Here is a 19780-nt window from a genome sequence, read left to right on the forward strand (position 1 = left end):
TCTCAGATTTACAGTTTTCAAGGTCTGATGATGACTTTTGCCAGCAAGTGATATTAACTGTAACACACAGTTTAGTTTGCCATTGTCTCAGTGTTAGGGTTGCAAACTTGGATTTGTGGAAAAAAGGGACAGTCGACCAAATGTCTGGGGTGGGGGGGGGCATTTTTACCAGTTCAGACTGACCACTCAACAGGACAGACACACAGTAATTTTAATAAACCAGTTTGTTGTATTAACACAACTAGAGAAACATGTGTCGGAAAATTTGTCCCCCTGGATTGGCCGTACCCATTCAAACTCCGAAAGTTTGGCCCAGTCAGGATTGTGAATAGCTTATCTTTTTTTACGCGCTGGTGGCTTGCATGTATTTGCTCCATCTCCTTCCTCGTCCGTTATCTCTCTCACATTTCAAATGAAGACGCTAAAACTTCTTTGAGCATTGGATGGAAGTGCATGCATGATGCACCTCATCATGCGACTGGATGTATGATGTAGACAAAGACCATAAACGGAAAGAAAACAGACATTTTTGATGGTAACCTTTCTAGACTCCAGAACGAAGGCGACCAAATTAAGGTTTTACATTTTCCCCCCAAAAATGGGACAATTCGTGTCCTGGGAGAGATTTATATTTTCCCGAGACAGCTGATGATAAAAGAGAACAATTCTGGGAAAAACGGGACGGGTGGCAACTCTACTCAGTGTTATCCATTTCAAAATTCCTTTCATCATGGTCTCGAGCGGTGGTTTGCTAACACTAGCCACCATGAGCGACTGGTCGTACCAGACCAAGTAAAGACTACAGCAGTAAAACCACTGTTGAATTGATTAAGGGTGTATTTTGTTGCTTATGAATTGAGCTTATGAAAATTGTGGTATATCCTCAGTTCATATGGCACATGTTCTTACTTTAAAGACAACAAGCCGCAATTCCAGCATGACTTCAATATCTTACAGCAGTAACGTATGAATTAAGAGCCATGTTAAACAGTGTGAACATCATTACTGTTTCTATGTTACCTTCAACATATCCTTGGCACTTCTGTACTGCAATAACTTGTAACTAATATTGAAACAATGAAATCTGTAAAATTATGTGTGGTGAAGAAATCTGTACAAGAAAAACTATAGATCGAGTCAATCTTGGCCCTTTTTTAAATATATCTGAGGGTCTACAGAAGCTCATTTATGTACAAATCAAATATTTAGGTGTTTAAAAAATGCCCTCCCTTACCAAATAAAGATACAGATGTGGCTAACGTGAACTGAAATGAGCGCATATGTGAAAAACAGCCCTGCGGATAATGTGAATTAGTAACTACTCCTCTGAGACCTATATTAGTGTGAGAAGGAAGTGGTGAGGTTACACCATAACATAACCACAAGTTTGGACTAGACATGTTTTTTTTTCTTATTTTATTAGGGTGAACTGAGATATTCACCCACGTTGTTTACGTCGTCGACATGTGGTTCCAATCTTTGGTATTTAACGATCGGCCTGCTTCTCGTTTTATCAGCGGCTGCCCAGGGAAAACATGTTGTGTCTATTTGGGAGCTCTGCTGCATTATTTTAAGGCTCAGAGCCGTAGCCTTGGTCTGAGCGATATAAAACAAGAGAGTTGCCTTTCCTTCCTTTTCCAATAAATGTGAGACTTTAAAATACCCTCATATGTACCAGCCTATCTATATTTGTTCTAGATGTTGACTTACTGGGATTTAACTGAGCCACACAAGATTAGCTTTGTGAAGCCAAAAACTGATTTATTTAAAACTGTAGGCTAAACTAACAGAGATGGATCAGGTCACAGGTGAGTGAAGACCGCGGTTTGAGCGAAAGCCGCGATTTGACCAGTATTTAATTATACAACGGGACAAAAACACGGCATCGTGACAGATTCAGGCTGGGATAAAAACAAAAGGCTGGGTGAGGTGAGATGTAGAAAACTCATTCAAATGCTCCAGAAGATGTTATGTCACCATGTTTTTTTGTTTTTTTTGAAGCAGAAGCTGAAGTGACTCACCAGTCGTGCTGTAGACGGTCGCTCTCTTGGGTGAAGACAGGCGTGACACTGAGCAGAGGTGTCTGCCAGGGAACCTGGAGGCCCAGAGGACTCAGATCCATGGGACGGCACTATTATAGGAGAAAGACCTCTGACAGGGGATGTTGGTCTCAGAGCAGAGGTGGAGACATGACAACTGGATGGGGAGAGGGAGGAAGGGGGAGCAGGGGACTGGCGAGGCCTGGGTGACGGGCTGCGAGGTGGAGACGGCTCCCTCTGTGGGACTGAGGACGGAGCGGTTGGAGAATGGCAGCCCCCTGAGGACGCAGATGCTGACGCGTCGAGGCGTCTGCGGGCGAACAGAGCCCTCCTGGCGCTGGCCGAGCTCTTAGAATCCGGGGTAGAATCCTTGGGGGGAACCCGGGCAGACCGGCTTGGTTCGGGCTCCATCGACTTCTCACTATCAGAGGAGGCAGCGTGAGAGCTTTCAGCCACCTTGGACCTGTCTTTATCACGTCCATCTTTGTCCTTTACATTGTCATCCTCATCGGGCCCGCATCTCCTCTGATCAGAGCAGCCATGATCTTTTTGTCTATCTGTGTTCGTCGAAGGTTCTTCGCGGAATCCTAGGAAGGGTAAAACACCTTTCAACACAGCCATTTCTCTTCAACAATCACTATCAACAAACTCGAGTGTTTAGTTGGAACAATTCAGTATGAGTTGTACAAGGCTGCTTTTGGCCAGTCATCACCCACTCATACAAAGCCTTTTCTTCCTGGTAGGAACAGTTTTTTTCTACCCTTCGAAGCATAACATTCAGGTAGAAACCCTATGTTAATTTAGAACTGTGTTATCTTAATCATGACTTTCCTAGCTGCGCTAATGTGTACAGATTTTACAGGCATGAATACGCTGTGTTGTGGCCAGTTGGTACCAGCTGAGTACACATTCCCTGGGTGTGACGTGTTAGAGCCTCTCCCTTGTGGCAAACCTGCTCTCACATATCTTCCATTTTGTACGCCCAGGATCTTGATACGCTGTTAACCAGTGTTTACATTTCTCTTCAAACAAATGGGAAACGTTGAAGCTCAATCAAAATGATAAATTATTAGATGACAGAATTAGTTCACTCTGGGGTTAATAATCAATTCTAAGTCTTGGAGGAAGAAAATGTATGTGGCTCCGGTTATATTATTATGTAATTATCATCAGTGGGATCTTTTGTGAATCTTGTGACCAATTAATTAGATAAAGCCAATAACTTGATGTGCTATACTTATCTTGCGACTTGCATATTGTATGTTGCACCAGTTAATAAGTTAATAGCGTTTTTTCCTCTATTATGTTATATATATTTTATCAATAAGACAATTTTGAATATTGAGCTTCTCTTATTTTTTTTAACACATCTAAAGAGCCATGGGACGGATAGCTGGACCGTGTGATGAAGTATAGCTTACCATATGAGGGGCTTCTGCTCACTGTGTTTTGGATGAAGAGTCAAATTGCTCAAATGTACAGCTAGTTAGCTACGTAGCTAGAAATCATTTTCCCCGGCGGGCATGGGTTACTTAAGGTGCAACACAAAATGAGTCCATGCACATAGAAACTAAACATCTGACAAATTGTTATCATTTCACCGCCTCTTGTTTGATCAAGTATAACCCGGAGGAAAATTGTGCCATATTTCAAGGTAAAACAACATATTTGACATGTAATGTCATGTAATGTAAAGTCTAATAAATAAAGTCGAATATTACTGTTTCACACATATTACACATATTACAACTATATACTTTTCAGGTGCTCATCAATCAGGCGGGGATAAAATGATAACGATGATGATTTGTCAAAACTTACGAGCAAGAATATGGGATTTACAGACGCAGACACCGAGAGCATAGTATCTACACTTACCGGTTACTACACTCTGTGCTGTGTCTACCTTGGTTTTAGGTTGCATTTTAAGGTCACTGCAATTGTTTCTCCGAGATAGAGCAAGATTGAATAATTTGTCAAAAGGTAAAAGGGACATTTACAGGTTCAATTTTAGTCATATCTCAATTTTGACCCAAACTATACTTGGGCTGCTTTGTAGTAGGCCTGTATAGATAACCTGAAAAGCTCAGGTGTGAATAGTGAACTAATGTGGCATAATCGGCACAAGACCTGTGATGTTACCAAAAATATAATCGCTGGCCCTTTCTTTGTAGTATATGAAGCACACTCATTCAGTAAAAAAAAAAAAAAAAGAACAACATAGCGTACCTTTGTCTGTGCCATCTGGGTAACAACAGGTTTCTTTTCCATGTGCCTTAGATCCCAGATGCTCAGTGAGGCTGCCTGTAAAATATAAATGAAAATGTTTGAGCTCGTACTGGATGCACAGACATCCAAAGTTAAAAAAAAACCCAAATATTTTTCATCATAATTTTCTATCCTTACCTTTAGCTCGAACCGAAACATTACAGCGTGTGCAGCTATATGGCGGTGATTCTGTGATGCGTCGGGTGCACTTCTGCCGCGCACTGGGATCCTTAAGGTGGAATCCACAGTCGTCACACTGGCACTTCCCTCCACCTCCGCCATGCATGATAGTATGCTTCTCATTTGATCTGTGGGTGTGAAGAGAGCAAAGAGGTTTCAGTTTCATCCTCAGAGCGTTTCCTCTGTCAGTTGTCTATTGATGCCGCTCCTCTCGGGATGATGGTCACAATCAATATGAGAGTAACTGGAGCTGACAGACAGGCTGCGGGCCCTTTAGCACCTGTAAGCGCCTTTTTAGTGCCTGTATTTATCCAGTGTAAGTACGCTATCTGTTTGGCCTCTACTACACAGTGAGCTCACACTGTGGCAGCTGGGCCCGGGGTACACCCCTCCATGTACACTGAGGGTCCCTCAGCGAGGCACCCACTTCAGCTTCAACAGAGACGCTTTCATAAGCCAAAACCAGACCCCCACCCTCCCACTGCCTTATAACCCCATCACAGCTCACACCACCACTGAGTACAAACAAGGGGGAGCCTACGATGTGGCCCAAGGTCCGGGGTTTGCTTCAGCCGGCCAATAAAAACAGGCCGGAGAGGGAGGGAAACCCTGCGCCCAGACCAGCTGCTGCTCCAAATAAGCATGAAAAAACAGAGAAAATCAAAACACATTCCTACGATAAACAATCCCTCTGATTATAATCGGCTGTTTTTTCGTCTATTTTCACTTCAGGCCTCACGGCTGGATAAACTCGGCAGGTATCATAAACGGCGGCTGAAAAAAACGCTCAAGTTAATGAAAGCGGAACACTTTGCCGGGACATTATACCTTTCAGGCTTTCCATGCAGCACATGTTCACACCAAAGATTTGAGTTTAGGTGCCCTCGCTTTCCTTCATGCAAGCATAAAAAAAAAATAAAATGTTCGGCGTTCGACTACGCTGCTGCCTCCGTTTTGTCTTTTTGTCCCTCAGACAGACTGAACAGACAGAGAAGCGAGCAGGCGTGAGGATGACTCACTCTTTTAGGAAGGCTGTGATGAGCGTCAACATGAGTCACAACGGGGATTTGTTCACAGACACTCTCCCAAACCAAAAAGAGACACACAGATGGTACCTCTCTGCACTCCCCTGCATCACATCGCAGCGGTGTTTATTTCTGATGGGTATCAGAAGTACTGAGCGTGTCTGGCTCATGTGTGTGCTCTTCAATTAAGACAAATAAATAACCGTCTGTGTCCCACCTTAGACATTTGCAGTACTAAATTTCGGTAAAAAAATGAAAGACAGCCAATGCTGTTCTTGTTATCATTTCAACACTGATAAAATTACTAATCTCGGATGTAACTATTGTTTTATCAATTAGAATCCTGAAACACCACTGACTAAAGTGTATTGCTAAAAGATAGACTCTGTCACGATAAACAGTTTTAACAGACACCTTCTAGCCAATCAGAAACAAGTATGCACAGTTTGATCAGCGACAAATTGTACTGACACATAGATACCAGCCACCTGAATATGCTTAATTATTTTCCTCATGATCCCTGCATAATTCCCTGATAAATTGACAAAAATGTCCGAATAAGTGAGATAAAATTCCTGGATCGATCCCTTTATCGAGATCGGCACTGAAAGTTAATGGTTTTTTTTTATGGGCTGAGACCAATCCTCCATACAAGTTTTGTGGAGATAGTTTCAGTACTTTTTAGCCTTTGATGATTCATTTAAAGAAATGGCATGGCATCACAATACTAATATTGTGTACTACCATATCAGCATTGTAGTACTAAGATCGTACAACTCATATTATGCCTCTGGAGTATGAGTAAGACGGATCAAATAGATATCTTCCACAGTTCCTGTCTTCAGTATAGAATTTCCTTTCGGTGTTCCTACTGACAAAAACAGTCACAAAATTCTGCACAAAGGGAACATTATGTATGCACAATGTATGCATGTACTGTACATTCGCTACTCATTCCAGTGGTGTCAGTGTCAGGGAGGGAAACGTGCTGCCTCTCCATGTGAATGGCTGTGATCGTTGGTGTAAATTAATCTCCGCAGGCGCAGCGGAAGCTAGGTAGTTTCCTGGCTTCAACGCCACAACAGTTGGTGCCGACGGCCAACCCTTGGCCTCTCCAACATGGTGGACAGACAACAGTTTCCACAACACAATATGTGACGCAAGCCCATAACACTGTAAGCAATGGGGCATGTTTGTAAATATAGACGAAACGTCACCAATAAATCTTCTTGTGCTGAGCAGTCATGAGATCACACTCACCCTCTCTCAGAGATCCAGACTTCAGGAGGTTGTTTATTTCTGTAGCACGGCCGTCCTTCCTCCTCTTTCTTCTCCTCTTCCCCCCTCTCGTCTTTTCTGTTTGACCTGTTGTCATCCACAGGCTGCTGCCCCTTCCTTGTTACCTCGTGGTCTCTGCCGTACAACTGGCTGTTGTCAACCTACACTCGAAAGAGACATGGGCAAATTCACCAACTCTGCTCCAGCATGCCCAGGGAGACAGAAATTGGAAATTCTCATTGAACGTTGTGTTGAACAGCGGTTGTGAAAGCACATATGTTTTTTTTTCCTTTTCAGTGTCATCGTAAAAGATTTTGTACAGAGGTCATCAACATAAGCTTAGTGCAAGCAAAGTATCATTACCGTGTTTTGGGAGATTGAGGTTACCTTAATTACAAATGTCATTTTTGCAATGCTCACCCACCCTTTGTGGCACTTTCTGTACATATTGCACCCACAGAAAAAGCGAGAGAGACTTGCTAAAAATATGCTAAAAATGTTAACTTTGCGATGCCCTGAATCCATTTGACCTCAATTGTGGATCTACAGATTCCTTAAAGAAACAGTTCACCAAAAACAAAGAAAAGGAATTGTACCCATCTACACACCTGCATGCAGATTTTTTGTTTTTGTACCCCAAAAATATTTCTGGACTGTCATACCAAAACAATATTGCAACGACTGAAGTAGATGGGGACTTTTTTTGAATTGTTAATGTTAATGTCTCATTTTCTATGCATAAAAACTTGCCTTGTCTTTTGTGGACTGAGTCGAAAATCTCACCTGAAGTTCCATGGCGTCAGGGCTGAGCAGATTCAGCTTCTAACTAATCATCTAAATATGGTTTCTTGGTTTCAAATGCAACCCATACCTTTAATTATCTTTGTTACCTTCTCTCATGCTTCTACATTTAGTCCGGTCTGATAAATGTGAAATTCCTGGAGATTGTCCTGTGGCGATCAGTGTACATAAAGTGCAATTTACAGATTAACAGACGACTGTAATCAGTGGTTAGTGGTGTAATTACCTCAGTGGAGCGTGGCCTTTTGTTGTCCTCTTGCTCCATTGACTCTGTGGTCCTGAGTGACATCGGGGATACGGTGTAGATGGAGGGACTGAGCCTCTGCTTACAGTGCAGCAGGGACAGAGCTGTCTTGCTGGAGAGGCCAGGCGGGTTGGGGTCGTAGCCGCTAGTGGACCACGATGAATACACTGAGGGCTTCTGTTCATCCAGAGTAGAAGGGTTTGGTTTGATGTAGTTCAAATAGCACCAGCTATTACAGGTGCTGGACAGCAGACTGGGGAATGATGGTCCAACGGGTGTGTTGGGAGAACAAACACCGAGTAGACATGACTGATTCTCCCCTTTGAGTTCCTGCTTGCATGTGTCCACTGATACATTGTCAACACACCCCTCCTCCCTCTCCTCTTCTTCTTTTACTCGTTTCTGCTGTTGCTGTAACTCAGGGAGAATCTCTATACTATTTGAAGGGGAAAGCATGCGCTTGTTGCCCCCTGAACCTGATAACCTGAGGCCATCGTCAGACCACAAGTGAAGGTCTGGACTCATGTTCCTGTGGTCACTGTATTCAGCTGTTGGGATGCCTATGTTGTGTGAAACAGCCTCAACTTTCTCCTGGGGTCTCGGGGAGGTGGACTGAGACAATGTGGTGTATATAGCGCATGCTAGGGTGAGGGTGTCTGTTTGGAGACGCACTGCTACCGCTGGAGATGTGACTGGCCTCAGTAATTCCAGACTGGAAGTGATGTGAGGGGCTGAGGGCTGGATGTGGGAGCGACTTACTCGAATCTCTGAACGATCATTGTGTAGTAATGGAATCTCTAGCTTTAGCCCGGTAGACATGGGGAGGTATCGAGCTCTGGCTGCCCCTGATGGTCCATGAGTAGGAAATGACTGTGGTGCTTGATGCCCTGTATGGATATGCGAGGCTTCTTCTTTTACAGGATCCACAGATGGGTGGTGAGTAAGGGGGGGTTCTGTGCTGCCCGTCAACTGAATATTCTGACTGAGTTTCCATTGAGAGAATATCTCTTTGCATTGTGATCTCACTGGATTGTGCAAGGCTGTCTCACCAGATAAAGGAGAAGCAGGAGACCTACTGCTGTACACGGAAGGTGGGCTTGCTTGAGAAGATGTGCTCAGGCTGACATGTTCTGGACTATGGTGTGGTACGGTACACTGCTCTTCCTCCTCCTCGTCTGGATCCCTGACAGCGGTGTGTCTCATGAGGAGACATTTCCTTCTTTCCCTCCAGCCAATTGCAGAGCGCTCAGGGGACAGACAACTGTAGTCAAAAGACTTACTGCGGGTCTCGGCTATTAGGACATTCGGTTGCGGATCATGAGGTGCCTGCTCAGACGCTGAGCGCCTCATCTCTCTGTGCTGATGCACCCCAGGCACTGTCAACATGTGAAGAGCTCTTGATTTCCTCAGTGGTGTTGATGTTGCCATATCCATGTCTGGCCTGTTTGACTCTTCAAAGGATGTGGAACGACTGGATGCATAAGAGGCACTACTGTCCTGACTAGGACTGCGGGGGAGAGAGAGAGAGTCAAAACTGGATTCCCCAGAGGACTGGGCTGTCTCTGCTAGACGTAAGCGCTTCTTCTTTGGAGGAAGTTTTTCAATAGGAAGTTGCGCCAGAGAGGGGCTTCTCTGCGGCCACTGGAACTCATCAGGTTTCTCTGAATGTTTTGCTGCGGGCGTCAGCTCTATTGAGGTCCTTGTACTCATGTTGGAATCCTCTGTGACCAGTATTTCTGGGACCTGCACACTGTGTTGGCGGACAAGCTTCCGGTTTGTTAGTTTCGTCAGCTCTTGCTGGGGTTGTTTCTGAGGCACCAGTTGAAAATCTTCATGAGGAGGAGAGGTTTTCGTTGCCTCAGTGCCTTGATTCTCATTGCATAAAGATTCCTGTTTTTCAAATGAACTGGTATGTTGAATCACTGAACAGGTCTGCAGTGTAGGCCTTTTGGGTTTTTCATAAACGACACTGCTTTCATCTTTCATCTGTCCTGAAAAGACGGCAGGGGAGGGTAATGAAGGTGAAGAGGGGTCATCTAGTTCAAAACTCTCCTCTTTCCTTCTCTTGCGAATCGCTGAAGCTCCTGCTCTGACTGCATGGTTAATTAACTGTGAGCACTCCATTTGACTAATTGCCACCTCATTTCTGGGATGATGTGCTAAGCACAGGCTTTGCTTGTGTTTCTTATAACCTTCCCAATCTTTGCATCCAGTGCCACAGGCCTCACACTCGTATGGCTGCGGTTGACTTTGCTTGTGGTCAGGCACAGTGGTTATGCTGTCAGGGTAAAATGAATGAGAACCCTCATGTTCCTCTTTTGAAAGTTCGGCTCCAAGTGGGATCTCAATAGCTGGCTGCCGTCTTAGCATCCCATATCGACGGGATGCCTGCCTTTCAGAAGGCTGTCGTTCATCTAAGGACTGACTTGGGCGGAATTTACTGGGTCCACCACTGGAGGCGTCAAATGAACTAGCTGCAGATGGCATTGAATGACTTCTCACCAGAGGGGCTGATGTTTGGCCAGCTGGCTGCTCCACATTTAGAGATGGATGATGAAATTTTTCACATGGGACTCCCATGGTGATGGAGCCACTGTTTTTATAGCCCAGATCACCAGCTTTAGGGCTATGAATAAGCGGTTCTTTAATGGATGTACTCTTTTGAGACTCTGAACTATTCTTTCTGGAGAGTGAGAATCTCCTTGGTTTGACGCTGTCAATTTTACTGGTGTCCACCACTGCTTCGTTGATAGTGATGAGTTTGGTAATATGGTCGATGACCTGCTTCTTAGGGACTGTAAATGGGATGGTTTTATCCTCTTGACCAGAGGGCTGCTGGTTATGGTGCCGAGGCATCCTCTGCAGGTGTCCGAGGCGTCCATACTTGCCGAGGATGATCTCTGCATAGCTTTTGGCACTTGTGTTGGGGGGGCTGTCCTGTGACTGCTCAGTACTTTCAGAGCGAGAGAAATAGCCAGATTCTGTGCTGCCTTTACTCCCTAAAATTAGAGATGAAGTCTTCTCGTCAGTTGAATCGCGAGGACCATGTTTTCCTCTACTTAGACGCAAAGCCAGTCTCTTTTTCACTGCGTAGGAGTCATCGTTTCCTCCAGGGCAATCTTTGGTCCTGTCAGTTTCGTGACTCTTGATTGAGGCTGCACTGTTTTGTCTTTCTGTCTGGGAAGATGACAACTGTCTAGTTTCATCTTCTGACTCAGTGACTTGCTCCTCTAAAGATCTCGGCTCCCCAAGAGCTAGACCTGCCTTCACCTTGTGCGTGTGCGATTTGCGGTGTTTGTATAGGTTGCTCTTGGTCTTAAAAGAGAAGCCGCATGGGGCACAGGGATAGGGTCTTTCACCTGTGTGCGAGCGAATATGTTTCTGTAGGACACTTGGCTTTGCACATGCACGACCACAGTAAGTGCAGACATATTTGCCTGGTCTCTGAGGCTTGCGCTCACGTTTCTGTTTCGGGGTTCCCTCCTGGGTTTCTGGTTTAGACTCAGTGGGGCCATCCTCTGAAGAAGGTGGGACACCTGTAGAAACTGGAGTTGCTTTTGTTACCTCATGTTTAGGCTCCAGCACAGTATCTGAGTCAGTACTCTGCCGCTGGTGCCTGAGACGTTTACGTTCAGGATATTGTCTTTTGGACTGCTTGGGTTGCTGTTGAGTGTCATTGGACTTTGGGGAGCCAGTTTGCTGTTGCTGACGGGGCTGGGAGGGAGACTTAGGCCGCGTGCCTCTGCGATGAGACTCTGGTTGACAATGCTCTTGACCTCCAGACTGCTCCCCAGTCGTCAAGCAACTATGCAAGGCCTCCATAAAATGAAAGGACAGCCTCAGGTAGACGAGTGTGATGAGTCTGCCTGCGCCAGGCTACAGAGTTCAAGCCAAACCATTAACTGGATAATGGGTTGAATGGGAGCGAATTCTATCAAATTATATCCACTTGAGTTGACTGTCTGGCATCATAATGTTCACTTGTTTGCTTAAACTTTATTGCCTGACAGCAGAATGATGCCATCAGATGGAAGATGGTGGCATCAAAGAATGAAGTTGTGATATATTGTGTGCTGTGGAGGAAGTCCTCTGCCACGCTGACCTAAAGTATCCCATCATGAAGCACTCAGCCAGCCTTGCCGCCACACACCTCTGATGCTCAGTTGACTCAGCTTAACATGTAATTCTTCTGTCTTCTCAACATGAAGATCTGTAAAGACAAACAACTCTTTATATAGAACAATTGCGTACAATTCAACATCGAGACACAGATAACCCTCTGACCTTCCGCTTGACAAATATGGATATTTATGTTTCATGTGTTACATAAGCATTGTATGTGTCATAACACTCAGCGCTCACTTTCCCCTGGCTGCTGAATACTTTTAAATTAGAATAGTTTATGTAATGTTGCGGTGTAAAAATATATCAGCATGCAGTGGGTAAAAATGATGATTCTGCTGAGAGTCCCAGAAAGAGGCAATATGTCTAAAGACTTTCGCAGGAACACATGAATAACAGTGTAAATTGAATTTGTTATGGTCTTCACGGATTTCTTATCAGTCATGGAGTACTTATTTCAAAACGAACAGCAGACAGCATTACATAGCCCACCCACTCCCATATAATGAGTCAGATTTTCCTGCTGCAAGACAGAGAAAAAGAAATCATACCCAATGAGGAGTCTGTCATTTTCACGACAAGATCCTCAGGATTATGGAGGGAGTTACTCGTATCAAAATGTGTTGTTATACAAGCACCATTTTCTTGTTTGGCCTTAATGCAAGTAAGTTTTCTTTTAATAATTAATTAAAGTTGGATTAACTAAGGGATTGTGGCATGTGAACCTGGCATACGGTAGGTAATTGATGCTGCATGACTTGTGTCGTCCAATATCAGACCATCCTTCCCGCAAAACTGTGATTAACAGACAGTGCTGATACAATACAGCCAAATCAGACCACATGCGATTAGCTCTACCTGTTTAATTTCTGTAGAACACGGAGATCATCTTATCTGATTGACTGTGATTTAGATAATGATTTAGATACTGAAATGCACCAAGCCGAATGAAGGAACAGGGCTATAAACTGTGAGCGCATACACGAGGTGAATCAGTGGAGATACTGAAGAAAACTCCTGTTTTTTTTGTGCCAGCATACTGAAACAGTAAACAAGGCATCCCACGCACTGACCAGCTGGTTTCTACACCCACGTTCTGGTGGAAGACGGCTAAGCTGCTGGATCCTGTCCAAATTACTGATGACAGGTTGATAATAATCTTTGGTTTCACTTGTGGGAAGAATATACATGCCAGTGCTGAGCACTAAACCAAAATCACTGTTCTTTGTAACAAAAATCAGGCATACTAGGTACAGTGTGTATAAGACATCTGTACTGAAGACCATTCAGACGTCCTGGGCCTAAATCTCCTGCAGTGAGACTAGTAAATGGTGAATGTAGGCCAGACAGGTAGTATAACTTTTGGAGGAGAGTAAAACACTCAGTAGTCTTACTGAAAATAACGCCTCAGAGCTCAGACTGTGAGACCACTCATACTATGCATGAGGGTGACTAATAACGAATTGTCTAACAGACTTACATCTAGAATGAAATAAAACACATTTAGTTGATGCACTTACTGTACAGAACTGGCACCTAAAACCACGTGATTTTTTTAAAAATCATGCAACGCATCTGCTCATTAACACTTGCATGTGTCACACTCGCTCCACCGTTAACATAAGACTGTTCATTTGCACCTCTCATGGTGCAAATTAATCTAGCAGTTTTTTTGTTTTTTTTTCCCTTCAACCCTCCACACGACCCTGTTTACCCCTCGTCCTTGGCTCACAGCCTCTGTGATTCTCTCTAGGTGAACCATGGCAAGACTGCTAGAAAACACATGTCTAAATGTGACGTGCTCAGTGTAACACTCAGCAATCAAGGAGGACAAATTTAATACATGTTTCGAAGGATCCACATATAAACATCTTTCTATAGATTTTTAATGGGAAACTCCATTGATTACACACTGTATTCTTCTTCCAGATTTTGCGGGGTACTACTGCTTTGTTGTCTAAGGAGTGGCAAAAAATTGCCACAAGTGGTCACTTGACTAACTTGAATAAGCATCTGCTGGGTCTGAAGACTACATGATTGAAATTGAAAGATAGAAAAAAATCTGGGGGAGTGGAGTGAGAAAGAAGTGAGCTCACCAGACCTCTGCAGCTACTCCAGCTTTCAGCTTAAGCCTAGACATTAACTACTATCGCCAGTAAAGTTGCAGTGCAGGTACTTGACGCTAGGTTTTGGTAGGATAGAAGGATGAATGCGAATTTGATCCTTTTTTCAAACTGTCTATTGTCCAACAATGTGAGCGTGCAATACTAAATGGGTGGGAAGCTCTTTTAAAGGTCCCCTATTGTAGAAAGTGAGATTTCCATGTCTTTTTATTTTTTACTTTTTATACTGGTCTAGGAACTATATAAATAATGTGTATCAAAATATAATTATATAATAATATAATTATAAATAATATATATAAATAAAGTATCAAAACGCTCAACCCAGGGAGCCTTCAAATGAGCCGTCAGGACTTTCTTAATCTTGTGATGTCACAACTATACAGTCACCGCCCTCACCCCTCAACTGATGCAGAAACACAGCCTGTTCCAACCTTAGAGCTGACCAATCACAGCAGACTGGGCTTTCTGGAGGAGGGACTTAAAGAAACAGGGACTTAAATGGAGCACTTTAAGAGAGGGTGAATGGAGATCTTGCACAAATGGAAAGTATAGGAAAAATAATACATTTTTTGAACATTACGGATGTAAATAATTACGTTTTTTCAACATAAAACTGTTTTGACCACTGAATTGATCTCTGTTTGATGCAAAATTAGAGTCTGCTTCATTAGGAGTTGAAAGAGAAGATAAAGTAAACACCATGTTACTTGAATTATATTCAGAATTCAATAAATAACTAAAAATACTGACTTATTTTAACCGCAGAGCTCCCGTCTATTCAACAACTGCCCCAACATACTCGTATTTTCATGAAATCCATTTTCTCACGCCAGTATTTCATTTTGACATATTCAAGAGGCAGGTATTTGTCATTTGTAACAAGACACTTTTTGATGTATCTATACCCATCTATGACGGTAAGTTAATACATTTACAATGCCAACTAATTGATCAATGATAAATCATTTATATCCCTAAAAGAAAGTAAATACCCAAAATAAAAGTGTGAACTTAATAATGGCCACAATACTGGACATTTAACCACTGTTGGTCGTGCTTTAAAAAAAAAACAAAAAAACAACAGGCCTTGCTCTTAGCAGACATTTTGACAATTCTAATACAATTCATGGCTTTGTTCCAATAATTCATACCAATGATGTTATAAATCACACCTGCTTAAAGCCTTATAACCTACCTGTGGAGCCAATAGTGAGACATTAGGTAAAAATATGAGTAACATGTAAAATACAAAAATATACTATATTTAGTGCAGTGCAGCATACACTTACTGTTATAATGTGCAGGGTGCTCTCTAAATCTGCAGGTACTGAAACGCATCTACTCAAGTCATGAAAAAAACCCTCTTTTATATAAATTTGTGAAATGCTGCGTCCATTCACACACCGCACAGAAAGAGATATTGTATAAATGGCTTTTTAAAAATCTTGTCAATTTCCTCTTCTCACACTAATGGGCACCCAGCGGTGGTTCCTATGGTAACGGCCCTAAACCATGTGGTAGCAGATGGAAGGAGAGCTGGAGGGCTAAATTTATCTTCCAGCATCCTCACCGACTACAGAGAGAGGGAGAGAGCGAGGCAGGCGAAGGTGCCTCCCTCCTAGAAGCTACGGCTTTTTGAGGAGAGAACGGCACACATCTCAAAAGAAAATCAATACTTTGGGAGACTTGGATTCGTACTACCCTGATACTCCTCCATTCTTTCAGCAGGAAGCAGAAAGGAAAATGCCCAAAGTACTGTACGTGGAGATGACAAAGAAAACTCCACCAGTCTCAACGAAGAAACCCAGATACATTATCTAACAAATTCAATCACAGAGACAATTCTAAATCCTCCTTTTTATCCCCCTCTAAGCTTGACTTAAAACGGCAGCATTTTAAGTGAGAGGGGTGCATTATTCCAGCAAGCAAATACAACAGATTTATGTGTAATAAAGAAGTATGTGCATTGGTTTGAAAACAAATTACTAAACAAGCCGATTCCCAAAATAAGGTTCCAGCTCAAACAATGACTTTGGGCACAAGGAAGCAGTTAAATTCTGTGATAAAACACAACGCGAGCAGCATGCTACTTTGGACTTATTTCACCATCATCCTAAGTCATCATCGTCTTGCAGACTCATCTGAACTAAGCAACACATGCCCTCATCTGTTGTTGTCTTTCCACCACAATGTCAGCTGAGCATTAGCAATGCTGTCAAGTCAGAAAAGCGCAGCTTCATCAGCAGCCTGAGAGTGGTGCTCTCCGGGGACAGAGGAGAGCCCCCTTGGGAGTCAGTGCATATATAGCCTTTCCTCCTGTGTGTGTGCGTGTGTGTGTGTGTGTGTGTGTGTGTGTGTGTGTGTGTGTGTGTGTGTGTGTGTGTGTGTGTGTGTGTGTGTGTGCGTGTGTGCGCGGGCACCTCGGGAGTGCTCCCCAGTCCACAGAAGGACATGCCAAGCATAGGAGGTTTGATGCACAGCACAGGGAGCTCATTCACTCTCAGTCTGAGCTGTGAGCTTTAATACATATACAGCCCACGGACCACTCACTATATGCACTCTCCCTCTCCTTCATTCACACACACACACGCACACAAGCAAATACCCCAACTGCAGAAGCTGCACTGTCTGCATTTGTTTAAAACAGCGCAAAAAATATCCATCTCATTTCAAATGCCTCTGTTTTCTCAGAGTACGCTTCCACAAATGAGTCTCGTTTTTTTTTTTTTTTCCACCTCTCACTGGCTCATTCATGTAGCAGCCTTTCGCAATAACAAAGACCTGAATGGAGAAAATCCCCCCAGTCCTCGCATCACGTCACTCGCATCACCTAACACACACATCAAAATCACTGCAGATGACAAAAAGAATATCAATGGCTTTTTTTTCTTTCTCCCTCTCTCTCTCTCTCTCTCTTTTTTTTTTTTTACCTGGTAGCAGGTGGTGCTGTCCTCCGGTTGTGAATGACTGTAGACATGGAGAGCAGAGAGAGGTGAAGGGAAGGAGAGAGAGAGAAGGGAGAGAGAAAGAGAGAGAAAGGATGAATGAGAGTGACGGTGAAGGGAGAGGGGTAATCGAGTCTCCGCTCTACGTGCACTGGGCTGACAAACAGGTAGCTGAGTATATTATGCGTATGAATGAGGAGGAGGGGACACTCTCTCCCTGTCTATCTCCACCTCTTTCATACACCCCACCTTCGGTGTCTCTCCTTCAGGTCAAAGTGAAGTAGCAGCTCCTTATTTGGAAGTTGACGTAAGCTAGTGTTTCTTTTGGCAGCGATCACGGGCTGCACAGCTGGCTAAGCGGTGAGAGGTAGAGGGGCAGGGTGAGTGGTTGGTGTTTTAATTTGACGGGGAGAGGGGGTGGAGGGGGTTACTTCATATTTTTAAAACACAGTTTCCCCATTCAGGTCTCATTTTCCAACATAGGTGGAGAGCTACTGCCGCTTGCATTCTGAGAAAAACCCTGGAAAATTTGAAAACATATAAGGGCCCTCATGGAAAGAAAGAAAGAAAAAAAAAAGGGGGGGGGGGGACAGGGATCCAGTTTTTAAGAGCTGCTCTGGAGAATATCCACACACTGGGTCCGGCTGAAACGAGTCCAGGCAGCTCTGACATCACTCTCTGCTCTTGTATGCCATGGGTTCCCCCCCCCACCCCTCCGCCAACTGATTTTTTTTTCTTTTTTCAGCAGCCCGAAAGCTTGCAGACATGTGGAGCATTGAGGGAATACCAGCCGGTGGGATGAAGGCAGGCGGTCAGCCGCTCATCTGGCGGGGCGTGAAAAGGGGAAGCTGAGAGGGGGAATGGAAGAGAGCCCAGGGTGTCCATCCTGCACCAGGCAACAGAGAGTCTTTGTGACTGGAGCTACAAAATGCGAAAATGGTATGTGAAGGCCAGCCCTGAAACTGTCATTCCTGGATTAACACAGCTGATGCACAATTCCTTGTCAAAACAGCATTTAGAAAAATTACCTGACCTTAAAATTCACCTCTTAAGCCACTACTTTAAGAGGCTCAGTCAACATACTACCAGGATACATGTGATTATTATTATTATTTTTTTTTTTGCTGAGGTGAAAATTTTTGGTATCTCTAAAAGAAAATGCAATAAAGAACAATGGAAATATAATATAATATATATATTTATATATGTATTACATATACACTCTTGTGGGAGCATTTCGATCATGTTTTCCACGTCCTTTTCTTTGATTTGATATGATTTTTGACGGGAACTATTTAAATCACCTCGTCTCATTGTGCTCTGTTCTTCCCCAGTTTGTACAGGCACCCGGCTGGAGAATGAGCACCAACATCCAACAACCAATACCCACATCACAGTAGTATGGAAACGTGTATTCATTAGCATTTCTTTTGCAGATTTTCAGGAACTTCAATTTGGATGGTCACCTCCTTGAAACAATGCTGGATTCATACAGGTCTGAATGAGTGGAAAGAAATCACAGGGCGGCACAGTATTGTTATTTGTTGGCATTTCTGTAGAAAATATTCGGAGAAGGTTATAATACCCAGACGGAGTTTCCAGGTATGATTAAGTGAAGCCAATGGTCATCTTGGTCAGATCCAGGCAGGATAGAGGCATAGAAATGCTTACCTTTCACATCTAACTACATAGTAAAATGATTTGGTTCTGACTTTGAACCAAAACAGTGTATCTCTCCTTTAATGTCAACTATACATAATGGAAAATTGACAATGGATCTGCCATAAACAACCCAATCACATCTTACATTAGTGTCAGACAGTAGCCGTTTTTATACTGGGCAGCAAGCCGCCAATTTGGCCATCCTTTTTGCAGCTAGGTCCACAGATTTAGAAAGAGGGCGATAAATTGTGGGTCTGTTTAGGTCTACCAATTTGCTGCCTCGGGTTAGGGTAAGGGGTTAGGGGTTAGGGTACACTTATTTCCGCCTCCAATGCTATCTAAATCCGAGATGTGAATGCGCTGACAACTGCGTGAGATGGGCGGAGGTGTCGATGACGTGCGCTGTTGTGTGACCCACAATTGGGGAGTTTTAAAACCAGGAAATAGCTGATCACAGCAGTCAGTCCATTACTTCATCCACGGACGTCGAGATGAGCAACCGAAAAGACGCTGAGGCCCGGGACATGCTAGTGTCTCCTCGGCCTCTGTTGCTGTCTTCATTATCCGCTTGTTGTTGTAGCGGCAAGCTACAAACGGTCACTAATTTCAAATTAAAAGCACCCGGCTAAGAACCCAGTACTAAACTCCAATGGGGTGCAATGTGAAGCTCTCATTTTGAAGACAAATTTGTTGTCACTGTTCACTGCCCAACTTCCTGCTTTACCTTGCAGCAAATGTGTCAATTTTTGTCTCCTTTCTTTCACCGTACAAACATTTCCATTACGCTTCAAAATCACGAATATACAAGAAATAGATTATCGTGATGCACGCTAACCCAATAGCACAAAAAGGCCAGCAACAGAGAGCGACGGCAGGGGAAAACAGCACAGAATATTTTACTAACATCTCACCAAGTCACCGAATTAAGGGTTTATTTGGACCAAACCAGAGTTAGTGATTGTCGGAACAGCTGAACGGCTAACCAAGTCATACATAGTTTGCTTTTTATATAGACTGCATGACAAGTGCTGGCCCGTAGTAAGAGCTCATTGAGTCAACTTGATGAACTCTGTTACATTGTGAGCATGGC

The 19780-nt window shown here is 43.6% G+C and overlaps 1 protein-coding gene across 5 annotated transcripts in view; it reads right to left on the reverse strand.

Annotated features, from left to right (window-relative positions):
- Positions 1-19780, reverse strand: part of hivep3a (HIVEP zinc finger 3a) — a 44182-nt gene that overhangs the window by 4439 nt on the left and 19963 nt on the right. For 3 of the 5 annotated variants that reach the window (XM_037093813.1, XM_037093807.1, XM_037093812.1), the window contains exons 2-6: positions 7818-12045; positions 6773-6951; positions 4446-4615; positions 4269-4343; positions 2022-2626 (exon numbers count right to left, since the gene is read on the reverse strand). In XM_037093813.1, coding sequence (XP_036949708.1) covers positions 2022-2626; positions 4269-4343; positions 4446-4615; positions 6773-6951; positions 7818-11657 — 4869 coding nt within the window. In that variant the 5' untranslated portion in view covers positions 11658-12045. Of the gene's footprint in view, positions 1-2021; positions 2627-4268; positions 4344-4445; positions 4616-6772; positions 6952-7817; positions 12046-17013; positions 17217-19780 lie in introns of those variants that run through there. The other 2 variants (XM_037093811.1, XM_037093808.1) reach the window with 2 other exon arrangements.

The sequence above is a fragment of the Acanthopagrus latus genome, chromosome 3 (genome assembly GCF_904848185.1).
Source record: "Acanthopagrus latus isolate v.2019 chromosome 3, fAcaLat1.1, whole genome shotgun sequence".
Taxonomy (NCBI): Eukaryota; Metazoa; Chordata; class Actinopteri; order Spariformes; family Sparidae; genus Acanthopagrus; species Acanthopagrus latus.